At 42.6% G+C, this 13,634-nt stretch overlaps 1 protein-coding gene across 1 annotated transcript; it reads left to right on the plus strand.

The window, feature by feature from the left end:
• The first annotated feature begins 1,365 nt into the window (after positions 1–1,365).
• Positions 1,366–13,410, plus strand: strap (serine/threonine kinase receptor associated protein). The gene is made up of 9 exons (XM_080754582.1): positions 1,366–1,822; positions 2,418–2,553; positions 4,408–4,489; positions 4,758–4,830; positions 6,087–6,186; positions 6,519–6,656; positions 7,119–7,255; positions 10,057–10,206; positions 12,537–13,410. The coding sequence occupies exons 1-9, from the start codon at positions 1,711–1,713 to the stop codon at positions 12,599–12,601; spliced, it is 993 nt and encodes a 330-aa protein (XP_080610708.1). The 5' UTR covers positions 1,366–1,710; the 3' UTR covers positions 12,602–13,410.
• Positions 13,411–13,634: the final 224 nt, after the last annotated feature.

The following is a 13,634-nucleotide window of genomic DNA, read 5'->3' on the forward strand; positions in this document are numbered from 1 at the left end:
ACTCAGGGGTAGCTACTAGGGGAGTTGGGGAGGTTCCAGGGTTATTTGAAAAACTATGTGTCATGAAGCAACACGTACGTTGTGAGCTTGTAGATCTTATTTTTTAAAGAAAAAAAGAAAAAGAAAAGAAGTGAACAATTTGGAATATATTTTAAAAACAGGAATCGTGTATGGGGTTCCCTGACACAAAATATGTTCAGATGCACTGTAGTCTGCATCTACATGTTATGTGGGGGTTGTTGACACTCATGTTTGATGCTTAAAGTTGCTTAATTTTTTAGGTTTCCTGAACTCAATTACACCCCCAAAAACTGAACTTGTCTTTTAATATTCAGTGGATTTTCTGTGGTCTGGGGTTTTCTGAATAATTAGGCTCAGAAAAGTGAAATGATTGGCTTTTATCACATCCCCTCTCCTCCCAGCCCCTCCCTGCCCTATCTTTCTCTCTGGGGGGACGGGACAGAGATGACACCACAGGCAAAAGTTGTATTCTTAATTGCGACTGAAAAGGCCTCAGAACACAGAGAGAAAACTAGAAGCAGACAGGTCTCCGCCAGGTCAGGTAGGTTATTGTGGTCCCCAGTCCCAGACCCCACTTTGAGAAACACTGATTTAGATGCCAAGTAATGGGCATTTCTACTTATCACCTCTGGGGGGCAACATAACTGTCTTTTCCTGCAGTAGAAGTTCATGATGCCGGAAGTGTATTGTCTGTCAAAATAAAATAGATCCCATATCCAGGAGAGACTGTCACCCTGTGATTAGCTAGTTGGTTGCCAGGCAACTGTTGACGCGTGGAGATCCACTCCCTGGATCCACTATGGATCTATCTCTCAAAGCGTTCTGGAGAGATAGATGGGTACTAGAAATTAGCCTGCCTTATGACTTACCTACCGAGATATGACGTTGAGATTTGACGTATCGCATTGTGAGTGACGTTGTGACCGTCGTCCCAACATACTTGTCACAATGTGGAAGTCTCGGCAGGCAATTCTTAATGTAAGGCTAGATAGAAATCAGTCACTGATCATCATTCATTCATTCATTCATATCATCAGAAATTCTCAAACTTTTTCATGTCAAGGACCCTCAAATTAAGATGAATTTTCTCACGGACCCCCATCTGAAAATATTTAGTGGCCAGGGACCCCCGGCCCCATACAAGATTTGTGTTCTTTAGATGTTTCACAAAATATTCAGAATTTCCTCGCAGACTCAGGCTGAGGAACTTTCAGAGGAAGCCCAACGTGTCACCAGTTACCTAGGCAACCGTCTAAAGCCAATCACAGCGCGACCTTCCGTCCCATTGGGCTATGGGATGCATAGCCTAGCCTTGGCTTTATATTTAGTGCGGTAGCCGCAGTGATGATGCACGTTGCTAGTTAGTTGCAATGTTGTAGCTAGTAGCAAGTTTATTCCTATGCTGGGAGGAAGACCCCACGTTTTATCAACTTTAACTGGACCCTCCTCGAACCCTCACTATTTTTTTTATTTTAAAATCAATGAATTAGCTAGCTAGCTAGCCAACGACGTCAGCTAAATGACAAAACTCTAGCTATATTATTTATTTATTAACGCTTCCTCGGCTTGGATTGCCGGTTATAGCATTCTTAAGCTAGCAGTCTTACTGTCGTTCTTACTTAGTTCTCCAATTGTTGAATTTAATCCTTTTTTAAATTAACATCGTTTTTTGGGGGGGCTGTTAGAGTCATGGCTATGAGACAAACCCCACTCACCTGCTCTGGTCACACCAGACCTGTGGTAGACCTAGCCTTCAGTGGAATTACTCCCTATGGGTACTTTCTCATCAGTGCCTGCAAAGGTGAGGAGGACACATCACATCATCATCATTTGAGGACCTGGGTTCATTTACTCTATTCACAAATCATCACTAACTAATGAATGATTATTGTGTGTGTGTGTGTGTGTGTGTGTGTGTGTGTGTGTGTGTGTGTGTGTGTGTGTGTGTGTGTGTGTGTGTGTGTGTGTGTGTGTGTGTGTGTGTGTGTGTGTGAGAGAGAGTGTGAGTGTGTGAGAGATATGCTATGTTGTGCCTGTCATACTTTGCATAGAATAAACAAATACAAATAACACATCTACTTGCTACCACAATGCCACACAAGACTGTAGATTGGCTATTTATTTATTTATATTTGAATAAGGCTTAAGTGTTTAAAGGCTACCTCTGTTGATTACAGTGTAGGATTGTGTCTGATTGTTGTTATTATAAACAGTATACCACTATAATTTGCTTTGACCATGTACTGCATGCAGCTGAGTTGACTACTGTTGGACTGTTGCAATTGATACCATGCATTGACGATTATTATTAGATTGTGTACTTTGACGGTGTGATCGTGTTGGAGACACAGCATACCGTGTGTGTTTGTAAGAACCATCTAATATACTTTTTGCAGATGGTAAGCCCATGTTGCGCCAGGGAGACACAGGGGACTGGATAGGAACGTTCCTGGGTCACAAAGGTGCTGTCTGGGGAGCCACTCTGAATACGGACGCCACCAAGGCAGCCACTGCTGCGGCTGATTTCACAGCGTGAGTGTGGAGTGTCCTGTACTCCTGCAACGTATGTAGATGGTGTGGAGCGTCCCTTGCTCCTACAACGCATGTAGAAGATCTATGCCATATCTATCCAGACCCTAGCTCTGGTCCATAGCGTTAGTGGAGTTCTCCCTAACGTTATGTTCCTCTACCTCTGTCCTCCGCACATCCTTGGCAAAACTGGAAAACCCGCTCGTCTATTCCGAAAATAACAAAAACTGTTTTGCCCCTCACCAAACCAAAGGTATCAGTGGACAGTTGAAAGCTTACTCTACTTAGTGTGTGGCGGCCCCCCGCCACACACGTAAAATACATTTCGAATGAAAAATAATCCACCTGGCGGAGACACTCTTCCTGGTTGAAGACTGTTTTTACTAAACGGCGCTTCCAACGTCGCAAAGCTGAATAACACCCAATGAGACGAATGCTCTGTTAATGCGGTCCTCTCACCTGCGGGGCAGTAGTGAGTTGGTGCCGTGATGGCGACGACAAATAGTAAAAAACTAGAAGAAATGGAGTCTCCACCCGGTGTAATATTTGTCATTTCGCCTTAGAAATGTATTTTAAGCGTGTGGTGGGGGGCCCAGACTGCGTCCACTAAGTAGAGTAAGCTTTCAACTGTCCACTGATACCTTTGGTTTGGTGAGGGGTGAAACAGTTTTTGTTATTTTCGGACCAGACGAGCGGGTTTTCCGGTTTTGCCAAGGAGGTGCGGAGCTAGAGGAACATAGCTTTAGGGAGAACTCCACGAACGCTATGGACCAGAGCTATCCTGACCCTTACACCTGCCCCTAGGTTTGGGATCTGGAACCGGAGCAACCAAAGGTTGTATCACATTTGAATCCGTTTCCGGATAATCCGGAACCGGTTTATCACACTGTCAGAGCTGATTATGTGGACTGACTTCTAGTCTGCTATACAATACCACAGACATAAAAAGGTAGACGCCTCTTCCGGCTCTCTGGTACCCGTCTCGCATTGATAGGCATTTTTGATTGACAGGCTTGGAATTCTTCCGTGTGCGTAACAGACACAGAAGGTCGGTAGGCAAATCAGAGGCAGGTGGGGGCGGGTCTTTTCGTACGCAGCTCTTAAAAACAGCTGCAGGGGTCTCCATGTATGGGTAGCTGGTCCGACACTTCCGCTTTTCTGCCTATCAAGTTGGACGGGTCGCTCCAATCAACTGCAGCGGTGGACGAGGTATCTAGCTTTTTATATCTGTGTACAATACTGGTGGTTCTTAAACCTTTTTAATTCAAGGACCACCATAACTATGAGAGGGTACAAATGGATGTACATTTGTACACTCTCAGACACCCGCAACACGTGGATCCATCCCTTAACAGCTGCAACACACGTGGATGAACCTCTCTAGCTATCCCTTACCCCTGCAACATGTGGATCTATAGTATGCCATACTCTATCCTCTACACATGTGGTTCACAATGTGGGGACCATGAGGGGGTTCAAGGGGGTCCCCAGCTAAATGTGTTAATATCGCATCAAAATAGGTTTAACCACTTCTTTAACACTATATCCATCAGATATCTTATTTTCTAACACTAATCTTGTATGCGTTCACTTCCCTGGTTCAAAATCTTTTCACATGGGGGGTCTGCGGCCATACCAGTTTGACTTTGGGGCTATTTGACACAAAATATTATGTGGATCATCAATTCCCTACGCATGGATCATCTAACCTGTGCCTCCAACACAGAGGTTCATCGTATGCTTAAGTTATCCTCTGCTGCACAACGGTTTTGCTTGCTGACTAGAACTGATTGTGACACCATGTCGTGTGTGTTATAGAGTATAATTTGAGCTTTACCCTGTCATGCTGTTTTCCAGGAAGGTGTGGGATGCAGTGAGTGGAGATGAGGTCCTTACATTGGCACACAAGCACATTGTCAAGTCTGTCAACTTTACACAGGTATCAGAAATGCGAGTGTTTGAATGCAATGCATCTAAGTTACTTTGAAATTATGGTATGGATTTAATAATAACATATTCTTATTGATTCACAACAATGGGTGTAAATAGTCTTAACTGTTAATTAACAGTCCTGTTAATAGCTCATAAAACATGTATATCGATGGCAAAACAAAGGTTTAAAATAATCAGGATTGATTTGAAGTTGTATCACCCTACTACTAGTACTGCCCCTCCTCTTAATCTCTCTAACCGTCCTCCCCCAATAGGACAGCACTTGTCTGCTAACAAGTGGAAATGACAAAGTGCTGCGCATCTATGATCTCAGCAAACCTGAAGCCGGTGAGTAGACACTTTTCCTATAGAGATCCCACACTACACTAGTAACACTATAACCTAGAGCAGGGGTTCTCAACCTTTTCAGGCCGCGACCCCCAAACTAATCATATCTTAACTTGGGACCCCCACCCTGACGCCACTAAGAGTGGAGGAATTACATTTCGTATAAGACGGTTCTATTGTGAAAATAGCAGATCTACATGCTCACAACGCCTCGTGTTGCGAGGCGTTGTGAGCATGTAGATCGGCTATTTTCACAATTTCTGCCTCTAATATTTGACAATTTGGCCAATGTTTAATTTGTCATTTTAGAGGTATTAAAAAGTCCTTAAATTGTCACTTTAGATATGTGCAGATACCCTCTATAGTCTATACACTTAAACTTTATGTTGGTTTGAGTGAGAAAACAATGTTTCACATTAAGCTAATCAACTGGGGACCCCCCCAAAATAATTTGGTGACCCCTTTGGGGGTCCCGACCCAGAGGTTGAGAACCACTGACCTAGAGCAGGGGTTCTCAGACTTTTTGATCTCACAACCCCTTATTGTCAGCGAACTTTTTGGTGACCCCGTCCCCATCACCTACCCTCCCCCCATTTACCATCATTTTGTTATTAATTATTATTGTACCATAATTTTATATCCTATGCAAAAATTGTCTAATAGGAGGGCAAGCGGTTCCGCATTGATTCTGTGACTCAGGCATAACATGGATTCTTTGACTCTATCACTCAGACATACATAACCCCGTCACATGCCCATAGATGGGCATATGTTGATGGGATCTACATATACAGAATGGACATGTCGGTCGGCTCGCCATACGGCCACATAGTGGCCTGAACCTCTCGTTGTAAACTAATTGCAAGGTTTAACCTTATGATCCAAAGAAAAATATACCTTCATGGATGTGCCCTAGATATGATTTGAATGTATTTATATTTTTGAGCGGTGGTCACACCGTCTCCTATACGTGGCCGTGTGTGTGGGTATGTGCGTGTGTGTCTGTCTGTCTGTCTGTATGTAGCCTGCAATACCTTTTCTGACCACACATGTTAAGTGAGGGGCGCTGTTGTTCAGGGCAGGGGCAGGCACACTCACACTCACATTCACACACACACACATACACACACGCACGCACGCACGCACGCACACACACACACACACACACACACGCAGCCTCCACTCAGTTCACACGAGTGTGATTTTTTTTATGATGGTCATCTGACCACTGTTGCACCTTTGTGCTTCCTTTTTAGATCCACATGAATTCCCGGGTCACACTTCAGCCATAAAGAAAGCCCTGTGGTGCAACGATGACAAGCAGATCCTCTCAGCTGCTGATGACAAAACCGTACGGTCAGTGACAGGATGTGTATAAAAGCTGGATATTACATTTGGACAGTTTCAGTGACCTGCTATAGTGGGTGCTTTTCCATGCCTCGATCACAATGTTAACATTAGCAACTTTGTGCTTAGTAATATGGACCTGAGTCGCACTGTACTTGGTTTGCCCTCTTTTCCCCTTTACACCAAATCTTTTTGCGATATACAAAGCTCCCAACGTGTCGATATATATAATATGCTGGGGCAATGTAATCTCTAGATGGAACATCTGAGCTGAGGGAACATAGCTACTGTACACTCCCGGCATATTTATAGTGTCCAAATGCAATTGTATGTGTCTCCAGTCTGTGGGACAGGAATTCCACTGACGCCGTGAAGACGCTATCCTTCGACTCGTCGCCGAGCAGCATGGAGCTTGTGGCTGATGGGGAGACTCTGGTCATCACCTACGGAAAGACTATCGCGTTCTACAACGCCCTCAGGTATCCTCTTCAAAGCCAGAGGGGGGAGAGATGCCAACTTGAGCAATGTTTACATTTACTTTATTGTGAACGTGGATTCCAACCTTTTGTTAAGGGGTCAGATTGGGTTGGGATGTGTGCATTTTCACAGAATGTTAATTTTAATGACTAAAAAATATTGTGTTCCGGCTATTATTATTTTTCAAGGTTTTAAAGAAGAATGTGACTTATTTTTTCAGTACAATCTTAGTGTTTTGCCAAATATTTGGGGGCCCACTTGCAATATCCTGACGTCCCACCAATGTGCCCAGGCCCACAGGTTTGGAACAGGTTGCTTTTGTAGACAAGTATTGTTCTTATCCAAAGCCACATACAATAAGCATCAGTCAGTTAAACTTTCATGTAAACATCACAAGCAACCAGTAGGTGGAGCCCAAGGTTTAAAGCAACAAAGTGTTGGCAAAATATGTCTTTGTGTTCTAGCTTGGAACTGATAAAGAAGATTGAGGCACCAACTTCCATCAACTCGGCTTCCCTTCACCCAGATAAGGACTTCCTTGTGGCTGGTGGAGATGACTTCAAGCTCTACAAATATGACTACAGCACCATGGAGGAATTGGGTGAGCAACATGAAGAATCATAATGCTCACTGCCGGCCATGGGTTGTGTGGGTTTGAATTGTGAGCTTTTCAGACGGGTAGCGACACAGCGCCTGCATTCTCGCTTGGATCAGCGAGGTCGCACTGCACTCCTGGTGTGAAAAAATGTGCTTTAACACATTGCATAGGCTCAACACATTTCAACTCTTGCCGTGGGTGTTCATTTCACAAATGTACAGTATGTGGTTCTGGCTGTTGGCTTGTGTACATATTGTGTAGAATAGATATACAGGTATAAGAATACTAACCTGGCTGACGTGTTGACTCAGGAAGTGACTCCAGGGTCTGGGAAGACTTCATTGATCAGCAGATAATGAAGGGACTGTCCCCTCAGGGCTCTTGTTGGATATTCCCGTTTTTAATAAAATGACAGGGGTGGGTGGGTGACTGCGTGGTTCTCAACCTGTGGGTCGGGACCCCCAGAAATTATTAACTTAATGTGCAACATTGTTTTCTCTCTCAACAGTAAACAAACCAACATAAAGTTTATGTGTATAGATGGTATATGCACATTTCTAAAGTGACAATTTAAGGACTTTTTAATACCTCTAAAATGACAAATTAAATATTGGCCAAATTGTCAAATATTAGAGGCAGAAATTGTGAAAATAGCTGATCTACTTGCTCACAACACCTTTTTGCAATGTGAGGCATTGTGAGCATGTAGATCTGCTATTTTCACAATAGAACTATGTTATAAAAAATGTAATGCCTCAACTCTTAGTGCTCGTCATGTTAGGGGTTCCAAAAAATATGATTTATAAAGGAGCATGAAAAGGTTGAGAACCATGGAACAATATTTCCCTCCACATCAGATCTGCCTGTACACCTCATTGGTCTTACATTCCGTATGCTCCCTGTCGTGAAACAACGCATATGTTGTGACGTCATCGTTAATAGTAATTACACAGACGAGACTAGTCTCGCTTAGCCAGACGATCCAGAGATCTGTCTGCTGATATGCCTGAGGAAATCTAAATTTAATGATGTGTTTGGATGCCGGAGAAGACCAACAGTAAGAAACCTGTTTGAAAACCAATCCTGATACCATGCCACATGAAAGAACACACTAAAGTCTTTACATTGTCTTTTTTTTTTTTTTTTTTTTTTTTACTTTGTACTGTTTCAACATCAGCAAGATGAGATCTCTGAACGCCTGTCTACGCAAGACCTTTTATTTTTTATATGCCACATTATATTATTGATCTCCTCACATGATCAGACCAATGCCATTTAGATTGAAAATTGTTGGAAGTACATGCTCAACATTCAATCATTAATTTTTATTCACGTTTTAATCTTCTTGATGTGGTTGGTTTTTGGCTTAATGTATAATGCTGCTGCATTGTTTATTTATGTCTTTACAGGCACTGTGTCTTCCACAGCACTTCAACAGGGTTGTTTATGTGCTTCATTATTATTATATATATAGATTTGACTTGACTTTCCGGTATCTCTAGGTATCTCTAGTAGGTAATTGATTGGCTGGCAAGGGCTGTTGCGCAACACTTTGATAGACTGAGAGAATACAATGAATGGACCCTGTGGGTACAGCTCACTCTACCATGGAGAGGAGTTAATTCCAGAATATAGATCATAAGTGTCTGTATCATAATTTACCAACTGTAATACTATTATTCTACTTGTATTTTGAATACTTGAAGAGTTTAGTCGTCAGATCATCTGCATGCTAGAGCATGTTTAATTTGTGAAAAAGCCAGCAGAGCAGTCAAAAGGTGTGTCAAGTTCAGTGTCAGGACAAGTATACTTTGCATGAGTGCACCTGTTCAAAACAGTAGGGAGCGGACTCTCCCTGACGAGTCTGACCAGATGTAAATACTGAACCCCTGCTACCTGTTGCTATAGTCATATACCATTAGCAAAATACTTGGTTACAATTTAGGCATTTAGCAGACGCTTTTAATCCAAAGCTACTTACAATAAGCAGGTAATACATCAATATAATAAGCAAGATAATATGTCAGTACATCAACAGCAATACAACAAATGCATAGGTATAACAATCTAGAAAAACAATAACATAGGTAAGAGTCTTACAGTAGTGCTATGGGTTTAGGTGGAGTCTGAAGAGGTGAGTCTTCAGCGGAAGCTATGGGGTGAGTCTGTAGTTCTAAGTGTGACAGGGAGTTTATTCCACAGTTTGTGGGCCAGGAGGGCAAATTGTCTAGGACGAGTGGATTTTTGTCCTGGGGTTTTTAGCGAGGGTTCTGTCGGCATCCCTGTGTTGGCTGATCTGAGTGAGCGGTTGGGGTTGTAGGGGTTGATCTGAGCCGTATACCTGGTTCTCTTGTATACCTAAACAGTACATAACCACTTTCAACCTGGCGTCCTTATTTATCTAACATAGAAAAAAAGAAGAATGGTGAAAATGGCTCATACACTATATATGAGCTCACAAGTTGTCTCATCACAAAGTTGTGAGCAGGTAGATATTGGTGTCATATTTTCAGAAGGGCTTAAGTGTTCAACTCATCTCTTTTTATGTTTTCTTTGTAAATGAATGCCCTACTTCATCATACAAGAGTGGCACAAAAGTATTGAAAATAGCAGATCTATGTGAGCTTGTAGATCATCTATTTTCACATTTTTAAAATCTTAAAAATAATAACAAAATAACAATAAAAAAGAGACTCGTTTTCAACAGGTTTCAAGGTTTCCCACCCGACAGCAACGATATGCAGTACTGTACAACGTTGGTGAATTATGGTTTGATGTTCCTCCATGTTCTGTCCCTTTTGTAGAGTCCTACAAGGGTCACTTCGGACCAGTCCACACTGTGCGCTTCAGCCCCGATGGGGAGCTGTATGCCAGTGGATCTGAGGATGGGACCCTGCGTCTGTGGCAGACGGCGGTGGGCAAGACCTACGGCCTTTGGAAGTGTGTCCTCCCTGGTGAGTCTCGCTTTGCATGTCCAAGCTCTGCACCGGTGGTTATCAAACTCTTTCATGTCAGACAATGACCACCAAATTGATATTTGGCTGCAGGCCCCCCTAACTTAACTCATATAGTGCCAATCCCGCGAAGACTCGTGAAAAGTACTCGAGTACCCGGAGTGCCAATCCCGAGTATACTCGTGAAAAGTAATATATTACTGTAACGGCGGATACATTACCGAGTACAATGGCTGGAGGTCCGGAGACGAAATCCGTCGCTGATTTCGCATCATCACGGCTCCACGAGCACAAAATAGTCCCATCCATAACATTGAGGTGGACGGCCGATCTCATCTTTAATGTCCATTATCTCAAAACTACACTTTAGAAGCGAAGATGGAGGCAGATTCTCGCTTATGTTACACATGTATAAAAGCTCCGGTCCGCCATTACACAACTCCACGTGGACAAGGATCGGTTCCGGCGCAGGACGCGATGACGTCAGACCGGAAGTGTTTGCGCTGTGGACTTCTGGCCTTCAAAATAAGATAACGGGGGTGATGCCAACCTGAGACTGGCATCGTGGACTTTATAATCCGTTAATTTCATGGGCACTAAATGAGTTAAGACTTTCTCTGCCAGGGAAGGGATCCCATAAGAGAAGATTTGTGATGTTAAAACTTCAAAAAATGATTCCTGATTTTTTCCACAAATTTTCAAAGATCTAGAAGCTCATAGTGCATCGTAGATGTAGAGATTGATGTAGTTAAAAAGACTTTTGACAATATAAACCAATTTAGCTGGGGACCCCCTGGGGGCCTCCTCAAGGACTTCTGGGGACTCCTGACCCCACTTTGAGAACCACTACTCAAAACCACTTAACCACAGACCCACCAGCTACAGTTTAATCACTGTCTTAAATCCTCTAGTCAAACCAGACCAATGATTCGCCTTGCAACATGCAAGTACTCGCAACCATTATCCCCAATGGCAGTTGCACAGAGTTTCATTGGTGTGGTTGACCTGTTTTCTGAAAACCTTCAAATTCAAATTTAAAACCTTTTAAATAAAATGATGCTATATGAGACACAGAGATGTATGAGACACAGAGGTGGCTACCGGCATGAAAGATATAACAACTTATAGGTCACACCAGGTCTAAATGGGTTAAAACTGTTTTGCAAGGAGTTGCATGGCGAATCATTGGTGTGGTTTGGGCTAATTGAAACAGATGTGAATTGCAACTGTACTTGGACCCCTTTTTTTGTCTACACCAAATCTAGTCGATCTACAAGCCTGCAACGTGTCGCAACACGTTGTGAGCTTGTTCCCCCTGCAGGGTTGCTGTGATTCAAGTGGTGTAAAACAAAAGCTTTTGACTGGTGTTGATTTCTCTACTCATCCGTTGGTTGTGCTGACATGAAAATGTTTTTGCTGCAGGAATGCTTTTCTACACCCATTAGCCAAATATGCGGCCAAATATGTTAAGAACGTACTAGAATATGTATGGCTTGTGCATGGAGTGTGCCATATAGACAAAATGTGCAGGGTGTGTAGTTTAGCATAGCACATACCATGTGTCTGTAGAAAAGCATTCTACAACATAAGAAGAAAAGACCCGTCCGGCCGTCCTGCACACGCTTGCTCAATAATTGATTTATTAAGAGGGTATGCAATCTAAAGCCATATGCCACTCAAGCGCTTGTTGGGAAACTCCTCCTCACTACCTACTGAGTACTGACTCCTACTGACTCTGTTTTTGAGCGGTGGTCACACCGTCTCCTATACGTGGCCGTGTGTGTATGCGTAAATGCGTGTTTGTCTGTCTGCCTGTCTGTAAGTAGCCTGAGTACTGCTGGGTGACCAGAGAGGTGCTGTTGAGCAGCCTTGAAATGTACATGCATGCACACACACACACACACACACACACACACACACACACACGTTTTGGTCCAAGACCTTCATCAGGCATCTGACAATTATTTGCAAAGAAAAATGTGATGGATATTTATGTGCAAAATATTTGCGTTATAGTGAATACAGTATATGTAAAGGTAGAGTGTTGTGTATTTTGGCATTCTGCAATTTGTAAGCTCATATGCTCTAGTCTACACTGTAGTAGAGCATATGATAACCTTAGCTTACAAATTGCAGTATGTTTGAAAATGATTGGTATGTATATGTTTATAAAGAGCTCATGGCATCCATCCATCCAACTCCCTTTTAAATCACTGGAGAACACCAGAGGCAAGCTGTCTTTCAGCTGTGCCCTGTTTGTGCAAAAACTAAAAACAAGAAAATTAAATCATGTTGCATTCACGTCTTGTCCCTTCATTTCTTTCCATCAGAGGAGCTAGCATCAGAGACCGCTGATCCGGCGTACAATTCCACTGCAGTTGACATCAAGGCCTGATGAGCGAGAAGAAGAAGAAAGGAAAAAGAACCATCACAGGTGGGAAGACGCGAGACGAGGGAAGGACGACCGACAGTGAGGAGATGAACAGCGGGGTATTCCAGTGTCTTCATACCATGCCCCAGCGAGGAGCAGAGTTCATTTCACTACATCTTCATCTGTAACCGATGTGGATGTGATGATAGGTGATGATACGTCATCTGTCATAGACCAGTGCATTACACACACACAAACACACACACACACACACACACACACACACACACACACACACACACACACACACACACACACACACACACACACAGTTTGAAGCAGTTATATAAATGTTATGGGCTCTAGAGTAAAGCAGTAAACCTGTGGGCGTCTGTGGCTCATCGCTGCCTGTTTTCTCTCTGATCTAGTCCAGTTCTGTATACCTGCTCAAAACTAATGGAAATGACAAGGAACCTTTTTCGTTTTGTTTCAAGTCACAACCTTCTGGTCCGAAGATTTTTATTTGTAGTTTATTTTATTAATACCAGAAGACACACGCTTGCTGCACAAGGTGTGGAGGAGGTGTTTGAAATTGGAGCAGTTTCATTTATATTATACATTTAATTTGAAATTATGTGAATTTCAAACTATATGAATGTTTCTGCGGGTTGTATGATTGGAGTATATCCATGCTAATGGAAAATCTTATTTTGTGATGAAGTGGAAAGGGAAACACTGTCACTGGATTTAATTTCTCCTTTGTGTTTTATGTCAATTGTGTCCAGTGAATGAATAAACGGGTGCTTTACTGTTATGTAAATGCACAAAAGGCTGTCAATGTATTTTTTCAATTGTGTGACTTCGAGTCAATATCACGATAATGTTGTTGTAAATATAGTGAAAATCAATATTGCGATAATATTGTAAATATACTAGTGAAAATGGGAGATCTATAAGCACAACACAAATGTGTCTTGATTTGTTGTGAGCTTGTAGATCGGCTAATTATTTTATGTAAGCCACCATTGTACCACATGGCATAGTAAGCGGTGAATCT

This window comes from Nannobrachium achirus, assembly GCF_963921795.1.
Source record: "Nannobrachium achirus genome assembly, chromosome: 23".
NCBI classification, from domain to species: Eukaryota; Metazoa; Chordata; class Actinopteri; order Myctophiformes; family Myctophidae; genus Nannobrachium; species Nannobrachium achirus.